Raw genomic sequence first — 21,440 nt, 5'->3', positions numbered from 1 at the left:
CTCCTAAAGCTGTTTGGAAAGATAGAAAGAGATGGAGTACTTCCAAATTCGTTCTATGAGGCCAGCATCACCTTAATTCCAAAACCAGACAAAGACCCCACCAAAAAGGAGAATTACAGACCAATATCCCTGATGAACATGGATGCAAAAATTCTCAACAAGATACTGGCCAATAGGATCCAACAGTACATTAAGAAAATTATTCACCATGACCAAGTAGGATTTATCCCTGGGACACAAGGCTGGTTCAATACCCGTAAAACAATCAATGTGATTCATCATATCAGCAAGAGAAAAACCAAGAACCATATGATCCTCTCATTGGATGCAGAGAAAGCATTTGACAAAATACAGCATCCATTCCTGATCAAAACTCTTCAGAGTGTAGGGATAGAGGGAACATTCCTCGACATCTTAAAAGCCATCTATGAAAAGCCCACAGCAAATATCATTCTCAATGGGGAAGCACTGGGAGCCTTTCCCCTAAGATCAGGAACAAGACAGGGATGTCCACTCTCACCACTGCTGTTCAACATAGTACTGGAAGTCCTAGCCTCAGCAATCAGACAACAAAAAGACATTAAAGGCATTCCAATTGGCAAAGAAGAAGTCAAACTCTCCCTCTTCGCCGATGACATGATACTCTACATAGAAAACCCAAAAGTCTCCACCCCAAGATTGCTAGAACTCATACAGCAATTCGGTAGCATGGCAGGATACAAAATCAATGCCCAGAAGTCAGTGGCATTTCTATACACTAACAATGAGACTGAAGAAAGAGAAATTAAGGAGTCAATCCCATTTACAATTGCACCCAAAAGCATAAGATACCTAGGAATAAACCTAACCAAGGATGTAAAGGATCTATACCCTCAAAACTATAGAACACTTCTGAAAGAAATTGAGGAAGACACAAAGAGATGGAAAAATATTCCATGCTCATGGATTGGCAGAATTAATATTGTAAAAATGTCAATGTTACCCAGGGCAATATACACGTTTAATGCAATCCCTATCAAAATACCATGGACTTTCTTCAGAGAGTTAGAACAAATTATTTTAAGATTTGTGTGGAATCAGAAAAGACCCCGAATAACCAGGGGAATTTTAAAAAAGAAAACCATATCTGGGGGCATCACAATGCCAGATTTCAGGTTGTACTACAAAGCTGTGGTCATCAAGACAGTGTGGTACTGGCACAAAAACAGACACATAGATCAGTGGAACAGAATAGAGAATCCAGAAGTGGACCCTGAACTTTATGGGCAACTAATATTCGATAAAGGAGGAAAGACTATCCACTGGAAGAAAGACAGTCTCTTCAATAAATGGTGCTGGGAAAATTGGACATCCACATGCAGAAGAATGAAACTAGACCACTCTCTTTCACCATACACAAAGATAAACTCAAAATGGATGAAAGATCTAAATGTGAGACAAGATTCCATCAAAATCCTAGAGAAGAACACAGGCAACACCCTTTTTGAACTCGGCCACAGTAACTTCTTGCAAGATACATCCACGAAGGCAAAAGAAACAAAAGCAAAAATGAACTATTGGGACTTCATCAAGATAAGAAGCTTTTGCACAGCAAAGGATACAGTCAACAAAACTCAAAGACAACCTACAGAATGGGAGAAGATATTTGCAAATGACATATCAGATAAAGGGCTAGTTTCCAAGATCTATAAAGAACTTCTTAAACTCAACACCAAAGAAACAAACAATCCAATCATGAAATGGGCAAAAGACATGAACAGAAATCTCACAGAGGAAGACATAGACATGGCCAACATGCACATGAGAAAATGCTCTGCATCACTTGCCATCAGGGAAATACAAATCAAAACCACAATGAGATACCACCTCACACCAGTGAGAATGGGGAAAATTAACAAGGCAGGAAACTACAAATGTTGGAGAGGATGTGGAGAAAAGGGAACCCTCATACACTGTTGGTGGGAATGTGAACTGGTGCAGCCACTCTGGAAAACTGTGTGGAGGTTCCTCAATCAGTTAAAAATATACCTGCCCTACGACCCAGCAATTGCACTGTTGGGGATTTACCCCAAAGATACAAATGTAATGAAACGCCGGGACACCTGCACCGCGATGTTTATAGCAGCAATGGCCACGATAGCCAAACTGTGGAAGGAGCCTCGGTGTCCATCGAAAGATGAATGGATAAAGAAGATGTGGTTTATGTATACAATGGAATATTACTCAGCTATTAGAAATGACAAATACCCACCATTTGCTTCAATGTGGATGGAACTGGAGGGTATTATGCTGAGTGAATTAAGCCAGTCGGAGAAGGACAAACATTATATGTTCTCATTAATTTGGGGAATATAAATAATAGTGAAAGGGAATATAAGGGAAGGGGGAAGAAATGTGTGGGAAATATCAGAAAGGGAGACAGAACGTAAAGACTGCTAACTCTGGGAAACGAACTAGGGGTGGTGGAAGGGAAGGAGGGCGGGGGGTGGGAGTGAATGGGTGACGGGCACTGGGGGTTATTCTGTATGTTAGTAAATTGAACACCAATAAAAAATAAATTAAAAAAAATTCTTTGAAACTTATTACCTAGTATATTATCTTGTTGAATGTTCCATGTGCACCTGAAAATAAAGTACAATCAATAGTTGCATTTTATAAATATTAATTAAGTTAGTAGGCAAGTTGTTCAAATTTTCTATATGTTTACTGATTTTCTCTATTGTTCTATCAATAATTCAAAAAAGTTGTTAAAATCTCCAATGTGATTGTAGATTTGTCTCTTTTTCTTTTTAGTTCTGTCAGTTTCTACTTACGTATTTTGAAACTCTGATAAGGTAAATTCACATTTAGTATTATTATTCCTTTTTTATTAATTGACTGACTCTTTTCAACTTAGGAGTCCATATTCTGAAATCTACTTGATATTAATACAGCCACAACCAGCTTTCTTTTTTTATTTTTTATTTTAATTCCAGTTAGTTACTATGCAGTGTTGTATTAGTTTCTGGTGTACAACACAGTGATTCAATACTACCATATATCATCCTGTGCTCATCACAAGTGCCTTCCTTCATCCTCATCAACTATCTCACCCCTCCTCCCACCCACTTCCCCATCTGGTAACCATTAGTTTGTTCTCTGTAATTAAGAATATGTTTCTTGATTTCTCTTCCCCTCCATCTCTCTTCCTTTCTTTCCCCTTCCTTGTTTTGTTTCTTAAATTCCACATATAAATGAAATCATACGGTATTTGTCTTTCTCTATTTTGCTTAGAATAATACTCTCTAGCTCTATCCATATTATTGCAAATAGCAAGATTTCATTCTTTTTTACAGCTGAATAATATTCCATTATAAATTGTATGCAATTCTTCTTTATCTATTCATCAACTGATGGGCACTTGGGCTGCTTCCATATGGTTATTATAAATAATGCTGCTATAAACATAGGGGCATGTAACTCTTTGAATTAGTGTTCTTGTATTCTTGGGGTAAACATCCAGTAGTGTGATTGCTGGATCATAGGGTGGTTCTATTTTCAACCTTTTGAGGAACCTCCATACTGTTTTCCATGAGGTTGCACCAGTTTGCATTCCCACCAATAGTACACAAGGGTTCCTTTTTCTGTACATTCTTGCCAACACCTGTTGTTTCTTGTATTGTTGATTTTAGCCATTCTGACAGGTGTGAGGTGATATCTGATCATAGTTTTGATTTGCATTTCCCCAATGATAAATAAGTGATGATGAGCATCTTTTTGTGTGTCTGTTCGCTATCTATAGGTCTTCTTTGGAGAAATGTCTGTTCACATCTTCTGCCCATTTTTTAATTGGATTATTTAGTTTTTGGGTGTTAAGTTTTATAAGTTCTTTATATATTTTGGGTACTAACCCTTTAGCAGATATGTCATTTGAAAATATCTCCTCCCATTCTATAGGTTGCCTTTTAGTTTTGTTATTTCCTTTGCTGTGCAGAAGACTTTTATTTTCATGTAGTCCCATGTATTTTCTTTTGATTCACTTGCCTCAGGAGACATACCTAGAAAAGTGTTGCTAAGGCCAATGTCAAAGAAAGTACTGCCTGTGTTCTCTACTAATATTTTTATGGTTTCAGGTCTCAATTGAAATCCTTAATCCATTTCAAGTTTATTTTTGTGTATGGTGAAAGAAAGTGGTCCTGTTTCATTCTTTTGCATGTAGCTATCCAGTTTTCCTAGCACCATTTGTTGAAAAGACTGTCTTTTACCCATTGCATAATCTTGCCTCCTTTGTTAAAGATAAATTGACCTTTCAATTGTGGATTTATTCTCTGGACTTTCTATTCTGCTCTATTGATTTATGCATCTATTTTTGTGCCAGTACTACACTACTGCTTTGTAATATAACTTGAAGTCTGGATTATGCTACGTCCACTTTTGTTTTTTTGCTTTCAAGATTGCTTTGGCTATTTAAGGTCTTTTGTGGTTCCACAGAAATTTTAGGATTGTTTGTTCTAGTTCTATGAAAAATGCTGTTGGTATTTTGATAGAGATTACATTAAATCTGTAGATTGATTTGGGTAGTACAGACATTGTAATGATATTTGTTCTTTCAATCCTTGAGCATGGAATATCTTTCCATTTCTTTGTGTCATCTTCACTTTCTTTCATCAGTGTTTTATAGTTTTTAGAGTACAGGTCTTTCACCTCTTTGGTTAAGTTTATTCCTAGGTATATTATTATTTTTGGTGCAATTATAAATGGGATTATTTTCTTAATTTCTCTTCCTATTGCTTCATTATTAGTGTACAGAAATGCAACAGATTTGTATATATTGATTCTTATCCTGTGACCTTACTGAATTCATTTATCAGTTCTAGCAGTTTTTTAGTGGTCTTTAGGGTTTTCTTTCTTTTTTTTTTTTTTTAGGATTTTCTATACATAGTGTATATAGTATCATGTCATCTGCAAATAGTGAAAGGTTTACTTCTTCTCTACCAATTTGGATGCCTTTTATTCCTTTATCTTGTCTGATTGCTGTGGCTAGGACTTCGAGAACATGTTGAATGAAAATGGTGAGAGTAGACATCCTTGTCTTGTTCTTGACCTCAGGAGAAAAGCTCTCCATTTTTCATCATTGAGTATGATGTTAACTCTGGGTTTTTTATTTATGGCCTTTATTATGTTGAGGTATTTACCCTCTAAACCTACTTTGTTGAGGGTTTTTATCAATGAATGGATGTTGTACTTTGTTGATGATTTTTCATCTATTGAAATGATAATATGGTTTTATCCTTTCTCTTATTGATGTGATATATCATGTTGATTGATTTTCAAATATTGGACTACCTGCATCCTGAAAATAAATCCCACTTGATTGTGGTGAATATTTTTTAACGTATTGTTGGATTCAGTTTGCTAATATTTTGCTGAGGATTTTTGCATCTATGTCATCAGAACTGCAGTTCTCTCTCTTTTTCTTTTTGCTGTGTCTTTATTTGGTTTTGGTATCAGGGTAATTCTGACCTCACAGAATGAATTTAGAAGTTCCCCTTCCTCTTCTATTCTTTGAAAAAGTATGAGACAAATAGATACTAACTTTTCTTTAAATGTTTGGTGGAATTCACCTGTGAAGCCACCTGGTCATGGACTTTTGTTTTTTTGGGAGTTTTTGATTTCTGATTCCATTTCATTGCTGGTAATCAGTCTGTTCACATTTCATTTCAGCTTTAAGAACTTTCTTTAGTTTTTCTTGTAGTATAAGTCAACTGAAAGCAAAATCTATCAGCTTTGCTTTATCTGAAAATTGTCTCAGCCTCATTTAAAAAAAATATTTTCATTAGATAATAGAATTAATATGGAATTCTTGCTTGACATTTTTCTTCTATTAGCAATTTAATGATGCCTTTCATTTGTATTGGCCTCTATTGTTTCTAATTTTAAAAACTTAATAATCAATTATAGCAAGGTTGCAAGATACAAAAGTAATGTTACAAAAGTCAATCATTTTCCTATATGGTGAACAAATAAAATTTGAAATGAAAAACACAATACCATTTACATTAGCATTGGCCCAAATGAAATACTTAGATATAAGCCTAACAAAATATGCATAGGATTTATATAAGTTAAGCTGTAAGACTCTGATGAAAGAAATGAAAGAATAATTAAGCAAATGAAGAGATATTCCATGTTCATGTATAGAAAGTCTCAATATAACCAACATGTCAGTTCTTTCCAACTTGACCTATAGATTCAATGCAAACCCAATCAAAACCTCAGCAAGTTATTTTATAGGTATCAATAAATTGATTCTAATGTTTACATGGCAAGGAAAAAGACCTAGAATAGCCAACACAATATTAAAGAAGAACAGAGTTGGAAAACTGATGCGATCCATCTTCAAACCTTACTGTAAAGTTGTGGTAATCAAGATAGCATGGTACTGGTAAAAGAATAGACAGATCAATGTAACAGAAATACAGAGCCAGAAAGAGACCCACATAAAAACAGTCAACTGATCTTTGACAAAGAAGCAAAGGTAATACAATTAAGCAAAGACAGTTTTTTTTAAGAAGTGGTATTGAAACAATTGGACTTTCACATGCAAAAACATAAATCTAGATAAAGACGTTTTTTATACCCTTCACAAAAAGTAACTTAAGTAAATCACAGACCTAAATATAAAATGCAAAGACTCTTAGAAGATAACTTAGGAGAAAACCCAAATGATCTTGGATATAGGTGATAACTTTTTAGGTGTAACACCAAGGCACAATCCATGATATAAATAATTGATAGGCTGGACTTCATTAAAATTAAAAACTAGCTCTATAAAAGACACTATCACAAGAGAATGATAAGAGAAGCCACAGATCAGGAGAAAAGATTTTAAAAAGCCAGATCTGATGAATGACTATTATTCAAATATACAAATAACTCTTAAAACTCCACAACAAAAATCAGATTTAAAAATGGGGCAAAGACCTTATTGGACACCTCACTAAAATGATAGACAGATGGTAAATAGCATATGAAAAGAGGTTCCAAATCGTTTGTCACCAGGGCAATGAAAATTAAAATAATAAGATACCACCACATACCTATTTCAATGGACTAAATCTGGAACCTTACAACACCAAATGCTGGTAAGGATATGAAGCAACAGGAAATTTAATTCATTGCTGGTGAAAATGCAAAATGGTGCAGCCACTTTGGAAAACAGTTCAGTGATTTCTAAGGAAACTAAATACACGCTTACCATATAAACCTAAGAATTTCACTCCTTGGTATTTAGCCAAAGGAGTTGCAAACTTATGTCCATATAAAAACCTATACACAGATGTTTATAGAAGCTTTATCCATAATTGTCAAAACTTGGAAGCAACCAAGATATCTTTTAGTAGGTGAATGGATAAATAAACTGTGGTATTTCCAGACAAGGGAATATTATTTAGTGAGCGCGCACACACACACACACGCACACCCCAAAACTTCTATCAAGGCATGAAAAGACAGGGAGAAACCTTAAGTGTACTTTACTAAGTGAAAGAAGCTAATATAAAAAAAAAGTCTACAAAATGTATGATTCCAACTACATGATATTTTGTAAAAAAGCAAAATTATGGAGATAATAAAAAACTCAGTGGTTGACAGGGGTTAGTAGGGAGGGAAGGATGAAAAGACAGGGCACTGAGGATTTTTAGGGCAGGGAAATTCTTCTGTATGATTCTAAAATTATGGGTACATGGGGTACCTAGGTAGTTCAGTCGACTAAGTGTCTGCCTTTGGCTCAGCTCATGATCTCAGGGTCCTGGGATCCAGCCCTCATCGTGCTCCCTTCTCAGCAGGGAGCCCACTTCTCTCTCTCCTGCCCACTCATGCCCTCTCTGTCTCTCAAATAATGAATAAAATCTTTTAAAAATTATGGGTACATGTCATTACATTTGTCAAAATCCATAATAAGTACAATGACAACAGTGAATCCTAATGTAAACTATAGACTCTGGGTGATAAGGATGCTTCAATGTAGGTCCACAGTTTCTAGTTAAGGATATTGGTAATATGAAAGGCTGTGGGCAAGAGTAAGAGGTAAGGGAACTGTCCATACTTTCTGCTTAATTTTGCTATGAACCTAAAACTGCTCCAGAAAATAAAGTCTATTTTAAAAATCCATTATCATTTTCATCATTGTTTTTATGTATTTAATGTGACTTTTTTTTTCCTGGCTGCTTTTAAGGCTTTTTTTCTTTATATTTGATTTTCAGTAGCTTGACTATGATTTTCTTTTCTACTCAGAGTTTGCTAAGTTTCTTGAATCTATGCATTATTTTTAGTCAAGGTTGGGACATTTTTGGCCAATATTTCTGAATTTTGGCCAACATTTTTTTCTGTTCCCTTTCTCTTTCTCTTCTCCTTCTGGGACTTTAATTACCAATATGTCACATTTCTTAACCTGGTCCCACTGGTTATTTAAGCTCTATTCATATCTTCAATTTTTAAATTTTTCTCTATATGTTTGATGATTTCTACTGATGTCTTCAAGTACAAGAAAGATCTTGCCTTCTGTTGTGTATAACCTGCTGTTAATTTCACCCAATAAATTTCTTTCAACTTTTTCAATTCTAAGATTTCCATTTGGTTGTCTTATAAGATTAAAATTCTCTCTCTTTATCCAACTATCCACTTTTCTATAGAATATTTAACATATGTACCATAATGTTCAGCCCTTTTCTAACAACTTCTGAGTCAACTGTGATTCTGTTTTGATTATTCTCTTTGTTATGGTAATATTCTATTTATTCACATGTCTAAGAATGTTTCATTATTAACTTAATGTTGTATATATATTATAAACTCTGGATTCCATTATTTTCCTCCAAAGTGTTGAGTTTTGTTCAAATAATCAGGTAAGTGATTGGTAGAGCATGTTGATCTTGTGAGACCTTATTTTATATTTTTGTTAGAGTGTCTATTTCAGTTTTGTTCTTGAGTCTAGGCCTTGTCCTTAGTCTGGTTTTGTCTTAGTTGTGAGTGTGGTCTCTATTCATAAGGTGTGGCAATAGTGAGCTGTTGACAGATGCTGTAGTGGGCTGATGCTGAAATTCTAGCATTCTAGCTCCTTGGAATTTTATCCCCCATGCCATGTTCAGCTTAAGTTAAAGCCATGGATTTGAAAGGAGCTAACAATGAACCTAGAGGGTCCCAATAAGACCAAATTTAATATTTACTCAATCAGCCTCATGAGCAGAGGGTAAAGATCCATGAAACAGTATGAAGTGATTATAAATTAAGATAGTAGTAGTAGTAGTAGTAGTAGTAGTAGTAGTAGAAGTAGTTGTGGTGGTGGTGGTGATAATTGTTAGAACAACACATTAAGAATTAGAAAGATCATGGACCTTACCTTATGATCCAATGGCTCTACCTCCTGATTCAAAGGGTGTGTGTACATTACTTTTTTTTTTTTTTACGATTTTATTTATTTATTTGAGAAAGAGAGTGTGGTGGGACGAGCAGAGGGAGAGGGACAAGTAGACTCCTGATGGGGTGGTGTCAGAAGATGCTAATTGGGAAGCCAGGGCTTTTCATCTACCCTGGAAGGTAACAAATCACACCCTCTGGTATCAGTGACTCCCATTTGGGGATCCTGGACTTCTACTCCAATCTAAGGGTAACAAGGCATCCCTCCCGCTTCTCACATAATGTCAGACAAGGCCTACTAGAGAGTTAGGACTTTCGCCACCTACTGTTACTCAGTAGTAACAATGCCATGTTCACCTGTTGTCAATATAGGCCACATAAGAAGCTCAATTGTATTGTCCCTGCCCGTCCCAACCAGAAGGTTATCAGTAGAGGCCTAGTGGATAGTAAGAACTACCACTTATGGCCACCAGTATCAGTAATCCTCTCTTTCCTCCCTGAGTGTCAATGGAGACAGACTGGAGAATCTGAACTTTCACCACTATCTGGAGCTAACAATGATCCAGAGGCTTAAAATGTAATACCCAGCATGTCCATATTTCAATAGAAAATCACTCATCAAACTGAGTAAGAAGTAATCAACATGTGCTAATACAAAGAAAACACAGAAGTTAGAATTATCTGACAAGCCTTTTAAAGCAGTCATCATAAAAATTCTTCAATAAGCATGCCTGAAACAAAAATACATAAAGTCTCAGCAAAGGAATATATAAAGAACCAAGTGGAAAAGATACAATAACCAATATGAATAAAAGGAACTGAGGAAAGAATCAATGAAAGGAAGACAGAACGCGGTAAATTGCTCAATCTGAACAACAGAGAGGAGAGACAGAAAAAAAGAAATAAAGAGTCTGAGGGGTCTGTGGAATTATAAAAAAGATCATTTGTGTCATCAAAGTTCTGGAAGGAAAAAAGAAAAGGGGCAGCACTGGAAAAAGTATTCAAATAAATAACTGAAAATTCTTGGGATGCCTGGGTGGCTCAGTAGTTGAGCATCTACCTTTAGCTCAGGGTGTGATCCTGGGTCTGGAGATCGAGTCCACATTGGGGTCCCTGCAAGGAGCCTGCTTCTCCCTCTGTCTAGTCTCTGATTTTCTGTGTCTCTCATGAATAAATAAATAAAATCTTTAAAAAAATAACTGAAAATTCTCAAATTTGGCAAAAGACATAAACCTATAAAATCAAGTACCTAAGAGGATCTAAATGGGATAAATCCAAAGAAATTCATGCCAAAACACATCACAGTAACTTCTGAAAACTAAAGACAGAGGAAATCTTGAAAGCAGCAAGAATCAAACATCTTGGAGTGATACTGGCTCCTTCTGGGGACATCACTAATCATCAGGGAAATGCAAATCAAAACCACAATGAGATGTCACCTATCAGAGTGGCTAAAAGCAAAACAACAGAAGTAAGTGTTAGCGAAGATGTGGAGAAAAAGGAGCTCCCATGCATTGTTTGGGGAATGAAAACTGGTATAGCCCCTGTGGAAAACAATATAGGGAGGTTCCTCAAAAAATTAAAAATAGAACTACTATATATGATCTAGTAATTCCACTATTGGGTGTCTACTCAAAGCAATAATTCAAAAGGATATATGCACCACTATTTTATTAAAGCATTATTTACAATAGCCAAATTATGGAAGCAGCCCAAGTGTCCATTGATAAATGAATGGATAAAGAAGCTTTATATATATATATGTATACACACACACACAATGGAGTATTATTGAGACATAAAAAAGATGAGATCTTGCCATTTGCAACAACATGGATGGATCTAGAGAGTATAACGCTAAGTGAAATAGGTCAATCAGAGAAAGACAAACACCATATGATCTCATGCATATGTACAATCTTTTTTTTTTTTTTTAAAAGATTTTATTTATTTATTCATGAGAGACACAGAGACAGAGAGAGGCAGAGAGAGGCAGAGACACAGGCAGAGGGAGGAACAGGCCCCATGCAGAGAGCCTGACGTGGGACTCGATCCCGGGTCTCCAGGATCAGGCCCTGGGTCAAAGGCAGTCACTCAACCGCTGAGCCACCCGGGCTGCCCGCATATGTACAATCTAAAAAGCAAAACAATCCTGAGCCTGCGTGGCTCAGTGGTTGAGCTTCTGCCTTTGGCTCAGGTTGTGATCCTGGAGACCTGGGATCAAGTCCCACATCGGGCTCCCTGCATGGGGCCTACTTCTCCCTCCACCTGTGTCTCTGCCTCTATCTCTGTGTCTCTCATGAATAAATAAAGAAAATCTTAAAAAAATAAAAATAAAAAAAATAAAAAGCAAAACAACAAACAACAAAAGAAAGAGACAAACCAAAAATCAGACTCTTAAATACAGAGAACAAACTGGTATGTGCCTGAGGGAAGTGGGGGCATGGGTAAAATAGGTGAAGGGAATTAAGAGTATACTTATTGTGATGAGTACTAAGTAATGTATAAAACTGACATATTGTAAACTTGAAATGAATTTAACACTGTACGTTAATCCTACTTCAATTTTTTTTAAAAAAGGAAAAGAATCAAACCCATTATCTATAGGGAGAAAAACAATTTGAGTGACACACGATTTTTCATCAGGTCATGGAGATCAGAAAGAAGTGGCATGGAATTTTTCAACTGTGGAAAGAACTGTCAACTCAGAATTCTATGTGAAGCAAAAATATCCCTCAGGCGTTAAAGGGAAATCAAGATCTTCCCAGATGCAAAAAACTAAAAGACTTTGCCCCTAATAGACTTATCCTAAAATAAGGATTTTAGAAGTTTTCTAGAGAGAAAGGAAATGGTAAAAGGAATTTCAGAGCATCAGGAATAATATGGTAGGACAAAACACAGGTAAATACAATAGACAAATGGAGAGGTCATAGCTAATGATTATGGAATTTCTTTTTTGAGATGATGAAAATTTCTAAAATTGTGGTAATAGTTACAAATTATCTGTGAATATACTAAAAACCATTGAATTATGCACTTTCTATGGATGACTCATATAGTATGTGAGTTGTATCTCAATAAAGTTGTTTTTAAATATCAGAATAGTGGTAGCCTAAGGAAAGGGGCACAAAATAATTTCCTGAGCATGAATGGTTTTATATCTTGATTTAGTAGGTGATGGCAACACAGGTGTAAATATATATTTTAGTCAAAATTAATCAAGCTAAATGTTTTAATTTATATACTTACTCTTATAACAATTATACCTCAGTAAAGAATATTAGAGTAAAAAATTAATAGGTAATCTCAAATTCTTTTCTGAAATGCTTTTTACCAATAGTATATTAAAATTCTAGTGCTCCTTAACAACTATAGTATTGATAATATGAGGGACTAAATATGGGACCCCATTGTGGTTTTAATTATCGATCTGTTATTGTTAATTAGGTTAGTCATTTTTCCCATTGTTTTTAGTATGTTCCAAAAATAAGACTTTTCATATCATTTACTCAATGTTCTACTGGCTTGTTTGACATCTTCTTATCTCTTAATTACTTATAGAATCATAAATACCTTCTCTCAAATGAGTCTTGTATTCTCTATTGTTATGGTGCTTTTATTATTAATAATCTAGAAATTTATGATCTTGTCAAAAGTAATATTTAAACATGCAGTTCATGATTAAATATTACTTTTTTGTGTGTGTATATTTTAAAAGAAATACTTCTCTAACACAAGTGGATAAGTTTGTCTCCTAAATTGTCTTTAATCTTCCTGTAAGTGATTATACATGTGTTATAATATAGGAATACACTTTTATTTTTAAATTTGGTTTATTTTTCCATGTGGCTAACCTATTTTGTTTGTACCATTTATAATGAATTATATCTGGATTCTTTTTTCTATTTCATTAATCATTTTAATTTTATTTTGATGCCACTGATAGTGTCTTACTTTTTTTAGTTTTATAATAAATCTTTATCTAGAGGGTAAAAAAAATTGAATTACTAGAAAAATATAAGTAATGATGTTTCTTAGATAAATGTTTTATAAAAATGAGAATTTTTATCTTCAAATTTCTCAGATGCTTTTTTATTATTTCAAATTAGCCACAAGCAAACGCATCTTTTAGTTTTCAAATTGTCTTAAGAGTGAAAATTATTTATTTGCCCTCAACAACATATTCTTTTTCATTTTTGTTCTCCATTCCTTTAAACAATAATGACCATAAAAGTCTACTAGTGGTACCCCAAATTTAATCTTTCAGTTTTGCATATGTTTTTTGATTCTTAACAATTGAAAATATGAAGTCAGAGAGGTTTAGAATACTAATGACTTCCATTGTCTCTTTATTTTAAGGAGTTTCTAATATCTCTTTAGTAATAGTTATCCTTTTTGACTTGATAGCCCTTGATAGCCCTTTATAGCCCTTGATAGCTTTCTGGCCATCAATCAAGAACCAAGGTGCTGGTAGAATGAGACTGTAGTAATTCTAGGCCACATTTTAATAGAAATGAGTACTTGTTTTATTTGAATACATTTCACATATTTAAGTATCTGAATGAGGGAGTTGTCTCTATCTGTTAATGATTTAACTTTACTACTTTTTATAGTTTTTGTTCTCTATTTTAGAAATTGAGAGTAAACTATGGAAATTATATAGTATAAGCTCAAGAAATGATACCATAAAACTTTGAAATCATATAATTAAGTCTTACCTCTATTTCTTTTCTTAATTTTTCATGTGTCTTTTTTTCTTCCTCAAGAAAATAAGTTTTTTCAATGATAGATTCTTTTACAGTGATAATTGTATCCTTTAGCTTTGTAATGTCTTCCTATATGTTTATAAAGTTTAAAATATACAAGTCAAACAATGAATGGTCAATATAAGTTAAATATTTTCAGCATTTCTATAATTTTTTTAAAAATCTAGCCATCGCATTTAATTTTGGTAAACAGTATTAGAATATTACTTTGATACAAAGAATAAAGAACTATTATTCAAATAAATCTTTGTTTTAAAAACTTAAAACTAAAACTAAATGCAAATAAGATATTAAAAGTCATAGTGTCCATTGCCTAGCAACAATAACTAATAATATAGTATATGTTAACTAAATTGAATTTAAAGAAAAAAATAATAAAAAAATAAGAACTTAAAATAAAAATTAAAGGTAAATAAGACATGAGAAAAGTGGTAGTCATAGTAGCAATTGCCTAGCAACAGTACGAAGGATATTTTTAAATTCTCTAGTAAGAAATGACAGATATCCATTTAAGTGGATATCTCCTATTGTCTTCAAAAAATAATATTAAAAATAGAAAAATTCTTAAGGTACAATTATTGATATTGTTTGTATAACAGCATTAAGCACATAAAATTTATTTGAATTGATTGGATTCATTAGCTTAAAAAGCTAGGGCTTCAACATTTTTGTGAGTCACACTTTCTAAAACAAATGGATTAATTATTCACTGCAATTTTGACTACATTTTTTTTTATTAATCCACAGGGGATTTGAGAAATTCCTTTATTCATTTGTACATCTGGTGTAGTTGTTACATAACTCACATATTTAAGTTTTTAAAAGTTGTGAAAATAATTTCTGAATCTAGTTATGGCAATCATTGGTATTTTATTAAGTTAATGATACATTCATCACTTAATAAGTGTACTTGCAAAAAAGGAGTAATAGAAAAAAAAGTTCTGATAAGTGATTTTTCAAACCTGTACTTGTTTTATGTGATTTCCTTCTGGATTTTGGAGATTTTGCATAAGTTCCTCTTTCATTGTTTTTAGTTTTTTAACAAGCTCTCGTTTTTCATGGAGTGCAGTCATCAGTGACCATTTGCTTTCTACCTCCACCAAACTATCTTTATGCGCTTTTATTTTTGTATAATATTCATTATATTTTATCATATATTCCTCAAAGTGTTCCTGGGCTGCTTCTATGTCAAATTGAAGCTTTACATTTTCTGTATGTAAGGATTTGATTTGAGTTTCCAGATTCCCACACTGAAGTTTGGCATTCTCTATGGCAGCATCCTGCTGATAAATTTGCCTTTCTGTTTCTTTAGTTTCTGCAGAGACAGATGCTATTTGGTTTTTAAGCTCACGGAGTTCACTCTGTAAAATATTTCAGTACTATTAGTACTAACTCATGATATTCAACATAAAAATGTTATTGTTTTGATCCATAAGTCTGTAGTAAAATCACAACAAAAACATATTTATCATATATAGAAAAATTGATATACAATAAAAGTAACCATTCAATAAGTAACAAAATTATTTTATAATGTTAGAGGTAGCCTAGAATTATTTCTTACTTTTTTTTTTAGATTTTATTTATTTATTCATGAGAGACACAGAGAGAGAGGCAGAGACATAGAAGGCGAAGCAAGCTCCCTCTGGGGAGCCCGACACCAGACTTCATCCCAGGACCCCAGGATCACGCCCTGAGCCGAATGCACTCAACCACTGAGCCACTCAGACGTCCCTCTGTTTCTTACTTTTTAATGTTCATCTAAAATATTAAAGTTTCATCCCTTGTGGTAACATTTCATATATAAAAGTTACTTTACAATCATTTAAATAATATATTTATGGACATCAGAAGTATACACTGAAGAAAGATAATATGATAAAGCCCTAGTAAAAATCAAAAGATCTAGACTCTAGGGCCCTACTGCCATTTACTAGTTGGTATGATCATACATAGCAAACTTAATTGCCCTATCCAAAGCTTACTTTCTTATTTGTAAATGTATATAAAGATGTCTGTCTTACCTCTCTGGGGCAGCATTTCTCACAGCACCTCCTTTTTAAAACCTACTTTTCACACCACCATTCTTCTCTGGTTCTCCTCAGATGTCTGAGCATTCCTTCTCAATCTCCATTGTTCCTTCAAATACAGGTCTTCTTCAGGTCACAATCATAATTTCCTCTGCTTATTCTATGTATACTCCTTGGGTAATCTTATCCATACTTACATCTTGAGCTACATATATGCCGATGATTCACAGAACCTAAGTGGCTGTTGAGTCCTATACCTAGGTGTCACTGGCTAATCTCATATTCATCATGTACCCCAAATCAGACTAATCCTACTCCCCTTCCCGTCCTGTTCTTCCTTGCATTACTTATCTATTGTCAGAACCACAAAAACTCAGTAACATACAACAATAAATGTTTATTGCTCACATGAATGGGAGCAACTGGAATTGGCTAGCTGTTGACATTGGTTAGATATGCTCAAATGTCTGGGGTCGCTTGGCAGTAAGATGGTTTGGTTTGGCTGACAAGGCTGGCTTAGGTGTCTTGGCTTTGCTTCATATGTATCTTAAATATGGTGGGCTAAGCTAGGCATGTCCTCATGATGATAGCAGATGGAAGTACAATTATGGAAGAGATTGTTCAAGCTTCTATTTATAATATCTGTTAACATCTCAGCTAGCCACATGATGAAACTCAGTCAAGGGGTAGAAGTACCCACTCACTGTAATAATATGTGGCAAGGGTGTACAGACACAGTCATATAGACATAAATATAGATGAAGAATTGGGACCAAAAATGCAAATTACCACACCCCTAGTTTCCCAAACTAATTAATTAATGGTACTACTTTGGGAACCAGCCTTAATTCCTTCCTTCTCTTTACTATCTGTTTATAAAATTTTATAGATCCTCCCATCAAAACAACTCCACAGGGGATCCCTGGGTGGCTCAGCGGTTTGGCGCCTGCCTTCAGCCCAGGGCGCAATCCTGGAGTCCCGGGATTGAGTCCCACGTTGGGCTCCCTGCATGGAGCCCGCTTCTCCTTCTGCCCGTCTCTCTCTCTCTCTCTCTCTCTCTCTCTCTATCATGAATAAATAATAAATAAAATCTTTAAAAAAAAACAACAACAACAACTCCACAGACCATCATCCATTCGTTTTTTTTCCTCTTCTACCTAACATCATCATTATCTTTAAATAAATATATAATTTTGGGATAGGTCAGTGTATTAAAAAGACACACCCAGCTATCCTTTTCCTGGCAGAGATGAGAGAGAAAAATACAACATGCAGATGAACTTCAATTTTTATCTCCAGCTCTGATATTCCAAATGCCCACTTGACATTCCTCTTTGGATACCCAACAGACATCTAAAACTATATGTGAGGGATCCCTGGGTGGCGCAGCGGTTTGGCGCCTGCCTTTGGCCCAGGGCGCGATCCTGGAGACCCGGGATCGAATCCCACATCGGGCTCCCTGCATGGAGCCTGCTTCTCCCTCTGCCTGTGTCTCTGCCTCTCTCTCTCTCTGTGTGACTATCATAAATAAATAAAATCTTTAAAAAAAAAAATAAAAATAAAACTATATGTGATCAGAAAAGAATAATATATACACCCAACACATTCCTCCCCTAGTCTTCCTGATTTCAATAAATTGCACCACTTTACACCTAATACTCAAGACCTACAAGTCATCTTGATTCTTCCCTTTATCTAAGCCCCTACCACACAACCTATTTACTAGCAAAGCTTGATGGTTGGGCCTTTAAAGTAAAATCCCAAATTCACTTCTGACCAATTTTTGTAGTGTGGCCTGATTCCTGACTTGTCTTCCTATTTCTGTTTTTCCCCCTCTCCCACAATCATGTTCCACACATCAGACTGAAGAATCTTTCAAGCACATAGTCATATCATATTACTTCCCTGCTCAAGACCTTCCAATGATTTCTTATTGTGGTAATAATGAAATTCAAATTCCTTAATGTGGCTTACAAGGTCATATATCCTCTAGTCACCATTTATTGTGCCTTCCCTCCCATGTTTTAGTCTCCCCTCTTCCAGCCTCTTTTCTGTTTATTAAATATGCCCAGTGCCTTCCCATCTTGAGGGTATTTGTAATTTTTCTCTCAACATTAAGACTTTTCTACCTCTAGTTATTACCTTTTGGGGTCTTTGTCTTTTACAATTCAGCTTTATTATTATTCTTCAAATAGTTTTCCCTGAATTAAAATATAAATTAACCATCTATCCTCCCCCTTGAGTTACTCTCTACACATTATTGCATTTCCTTTGTAACACATCAATTAATGGAATTACCTTTTTTGTTTATTTCTTTATTGCCTGCCTCCCCTGATTAGAAAGTCAGCCCCATGAGTGCAGTAACTTTGTCTATCTTCTTTACCATTATCTTCTCAGTACTTAAAATAGTACTTGGTACAATGAAGATGCTCAATAAATATTAAATGATTGAATGAATGAAGCACAGGGATATATCCAGTGCCAGCTAGATCAGGTTATTGACACTATTGATCATTCTGGTGAAAGATGGTATTTCTACTGATTTGGTCATCATCTCTTCTCTCTCCTGGAATAATGTAATAGACTATTAATATTTTTCCCTGGCTTTAGTCAATTCCTTCTTCAATTCATTTCTATGCTTTCCCTGGAATTCATTGATATTGTTTTCCTCCTCCTCCTCTACTTCTTCCTCATGCCTAACCCCTCCTCTTGCTTCCTTCTTTTTCCTCCCCTTCTTCTTTCCCTCTCCTCCTTCTCCTTGTTTATAGATTTATTGAGGTAGAATTTACATGAACTGCATATATTTAAGCTTTACAATTGATGAGTTTTGACTTACTTTTATGCTCATGAGATATCACAATAAAGATAATAACCATATCCCTTACCCACAAGTTTCCTCCTGCTACTTTGCAATCCATCCTTCCCTCTCCATCTCTCCATTCCCAGACAACCATTCATTTGCTGTCTGTCACTAAAGCTTGCATTTTCAAGAATTTTACATAAGTAGAATTTTATCATATATACTTTTTTAGTCTCACATATTTCATTCAGCATAATTATTTCTGGATACATCTGCATTGTTGTATATATCAGTGCTGATATATCACTGAGTAGCATTCTATTGTATGGATATACCACACTTTGTTCTGATGGGTATTTGGGTTGTATGCAGTTTTCCATTAAGCATATACCTTCATTTCTCTTGGGTAAACAAATATCTAGAAGTTTAATGGCTAGATTATACAGTAAATATATTTTAATATTTTAAGAAACTAAACTGTTTCCTAAGTGGTTGTACTTACTTCTGTGAATAATAACAGTTTTACTTCCTCCTTTCAGTATGGATGCCTTTTATTTATTTTTCTTTCATGATTGCACTTGCTTGAACCACTAGTACCATAGAAAGAATAGAAGTGATAAAACCACATATCCTTGCCTTGTTCCTGATCTTAGGAGAGAAACATTTAGTCTTTCACTATGAGGTTTGAAGTTGGCTGTGGGATTCATAAAGGGATATATATACCCTTTTTCAGATTAAGGAAGTTCTACTCCTGCTAGAGTTTTTATCATGAATGAATGTTAGATTATTAAAAGTATTGTTTTGTGCTTCTTTAATTCTCTTTCCAAAATATAAATGTAATCATTTTCTCTCTTGCTTAAAGCCCATCGAAACCTTCCTATCGCCTTTAGAATAACGTCCAGGGTTCTTATCAAAGTATGTATCTCCCACCACTTCTCAAAATATACTTTATGCTATACTGCCAACAAACTATATATATAGTTGACCCTTGAGCAACATAGATTTGTACTGCATGGGTCCATTTATAGGCAAATTTATACATATATTTATATATATATATATATATATATATATAAAGATAGTACAGTTACTGTAAATCTATTTTCTCTTCCTTGTGGGTTTCTTAACATTTTTTTCTCTAGCTTACTTTATTATAAAAATACAGTATATAATACATATAACTTACAAAATATGTCTTAAGTGACTGTTATGTTATTGGTAAGTATTCTAGTCAATAGTAGGCTATTAGTAATTAAGTTTTTGGGGAGACAAAGTTATATGTGGGTTTAATTGGGTCAGAGGTTGGTGCCCCTAATACCCACATTATTCAAGGATCAACTGTAGTTCTATGAATGTATCAGATGCTACTTCAGGCCTCTGTGAATTTTCTCAGGATCTTGTCTAGGATACCATCCTCCTCATCCCCTAACCCTTAAACCTGTCCTAGATACCCAATTATTCAAGTAAACTCCAGTGTCTTCTTTTAAGCTCAACTGAAACATCACTTTGTGATCATTCCTCCTTCAGTGTTAAATCTGTGTTCATGCCTCTATTGTTCACTTTTCTACCTTGAGTATGATTATTTTTTTCTGACCTCTTCAATAGACAAGTCAGGACAATAGCAAAATGCTTAATAGAAAGTAGGCCCTCAATATAAGTGAAATAACATCTGTGAGACTCATTGAAGACAGAAGTTTTACATAAAATGTCTTTATAAAAGCTAAGACATTATTATTTTTGTATTATATTCTTGCAAAAAAGTATTCTTTTCTAAAAGTGATAAATGCAATGCAAATATTTATAAGAGAACCATATTACCATGATAGTATAATTATTATCATATATCTGCTGATGCATTAATACCTAAAGCCAACATCAAAATCCAGCTCTATACTGTCCACCAGAGCCCCAGCAGGATACTTTACATATATTTACAAATATTAATTCATTTAATCCTCATGAAAACCTTGAAGGCAGGTCATAAATTATCTCCACTTTACAAATATGAAAAAAGAAGGGTAGAGAAATTAAACCATGGAGCAAAAGTAGCAAATCTTCTTTCAAACTAGGCAGCTGGGCTCTAGAGCCTATTTGTTACTTCTATAATATATTTAATAATAACCTTTACAAAGCACATAGTAAAGATACCATTCCCATTTTTGCTTCTTTAGCTACATTAACAGAGTATAGTTACATCTAATTGTGCTGCATACAAAAAAACAAGCATGGCTTCCAGATTCCCTGCAGTGTAATTATGAATATATTATGAAATGTAAGGAACACAAAAATGTTTCCTATCAACTTGAAATGTACACTGACAACTATAACTCACAAGCCATGGCTTTAAAAACATTGGCTTAAAAACTTAACCTTCCTTCAATTTAGTATTTTAGGAAAAACTATCAGTAGAAGTGAGTTTAAAATAATTCTAGGTGATACATTGGGTTT

At 34.4% G+C, this 21,440-nt stretch overlaps 1 protein-coding gene across 16 annotated transcripts in view; it reads right to left on the bottom strand.

The window, feature by feature from the left end:
- The window catches only part of CCDC122 (coiled-coil domain containing 122), a 43,768-nt gene that overhangs the window by 12,271 nt on the left and 10,057 nt on the right, over positions 1 to 21,440 (bottom strand). For 8 of the 16 annotated variants that reach the window (XM_035704465.2, XM_049099348.1, XM_049099349.1 and 5 more), the window contains 2 exons: positions 15,125 to 15,523; positions 14,115 to 14,231 (listed from right to left, as the gene is read on the bottom strand). In XM_035704465.2, the coding sequence (XP_035560358.1) occupies positions 14,115 to 14,231; positions 15,125 to 15,523 (516 nt within the window). Of the gene's footprint in view, positions 1 to 2,586; positions 2,622 to 14,114; positions 14,232 to 15,124; positions 15,524 to 16,186; positions 16,302 to 18,490; positions 18,759 to 19,494; positions 19,600 to 21,440 lie in introns of those variants that run through there. The other 8 variants (XM_025478206.3, XM_035704467.2, XM_025478209.3 and 5 more) reach the window with 7 other exon arrangements.

The sequence above is a fragment of the Canis lupus genome, chromosome 22, assembly GCF_003254725.2.
Source record: "Canis lupus dingo isolate Sandy chromosome 22, ASM325472v2, whole genome shotgun sequence".
Lineage (NCBI taxonomy): Eukaryota > Metazoa > Chordata > Mammalia > Carnivora > Canidae > Canis > Canis lupus.
The sequence above is the reverse complement of the archived record's forward strand: the minus strand, read 5'-3'. Positions and strand labels throughout refer to the sequence as shown.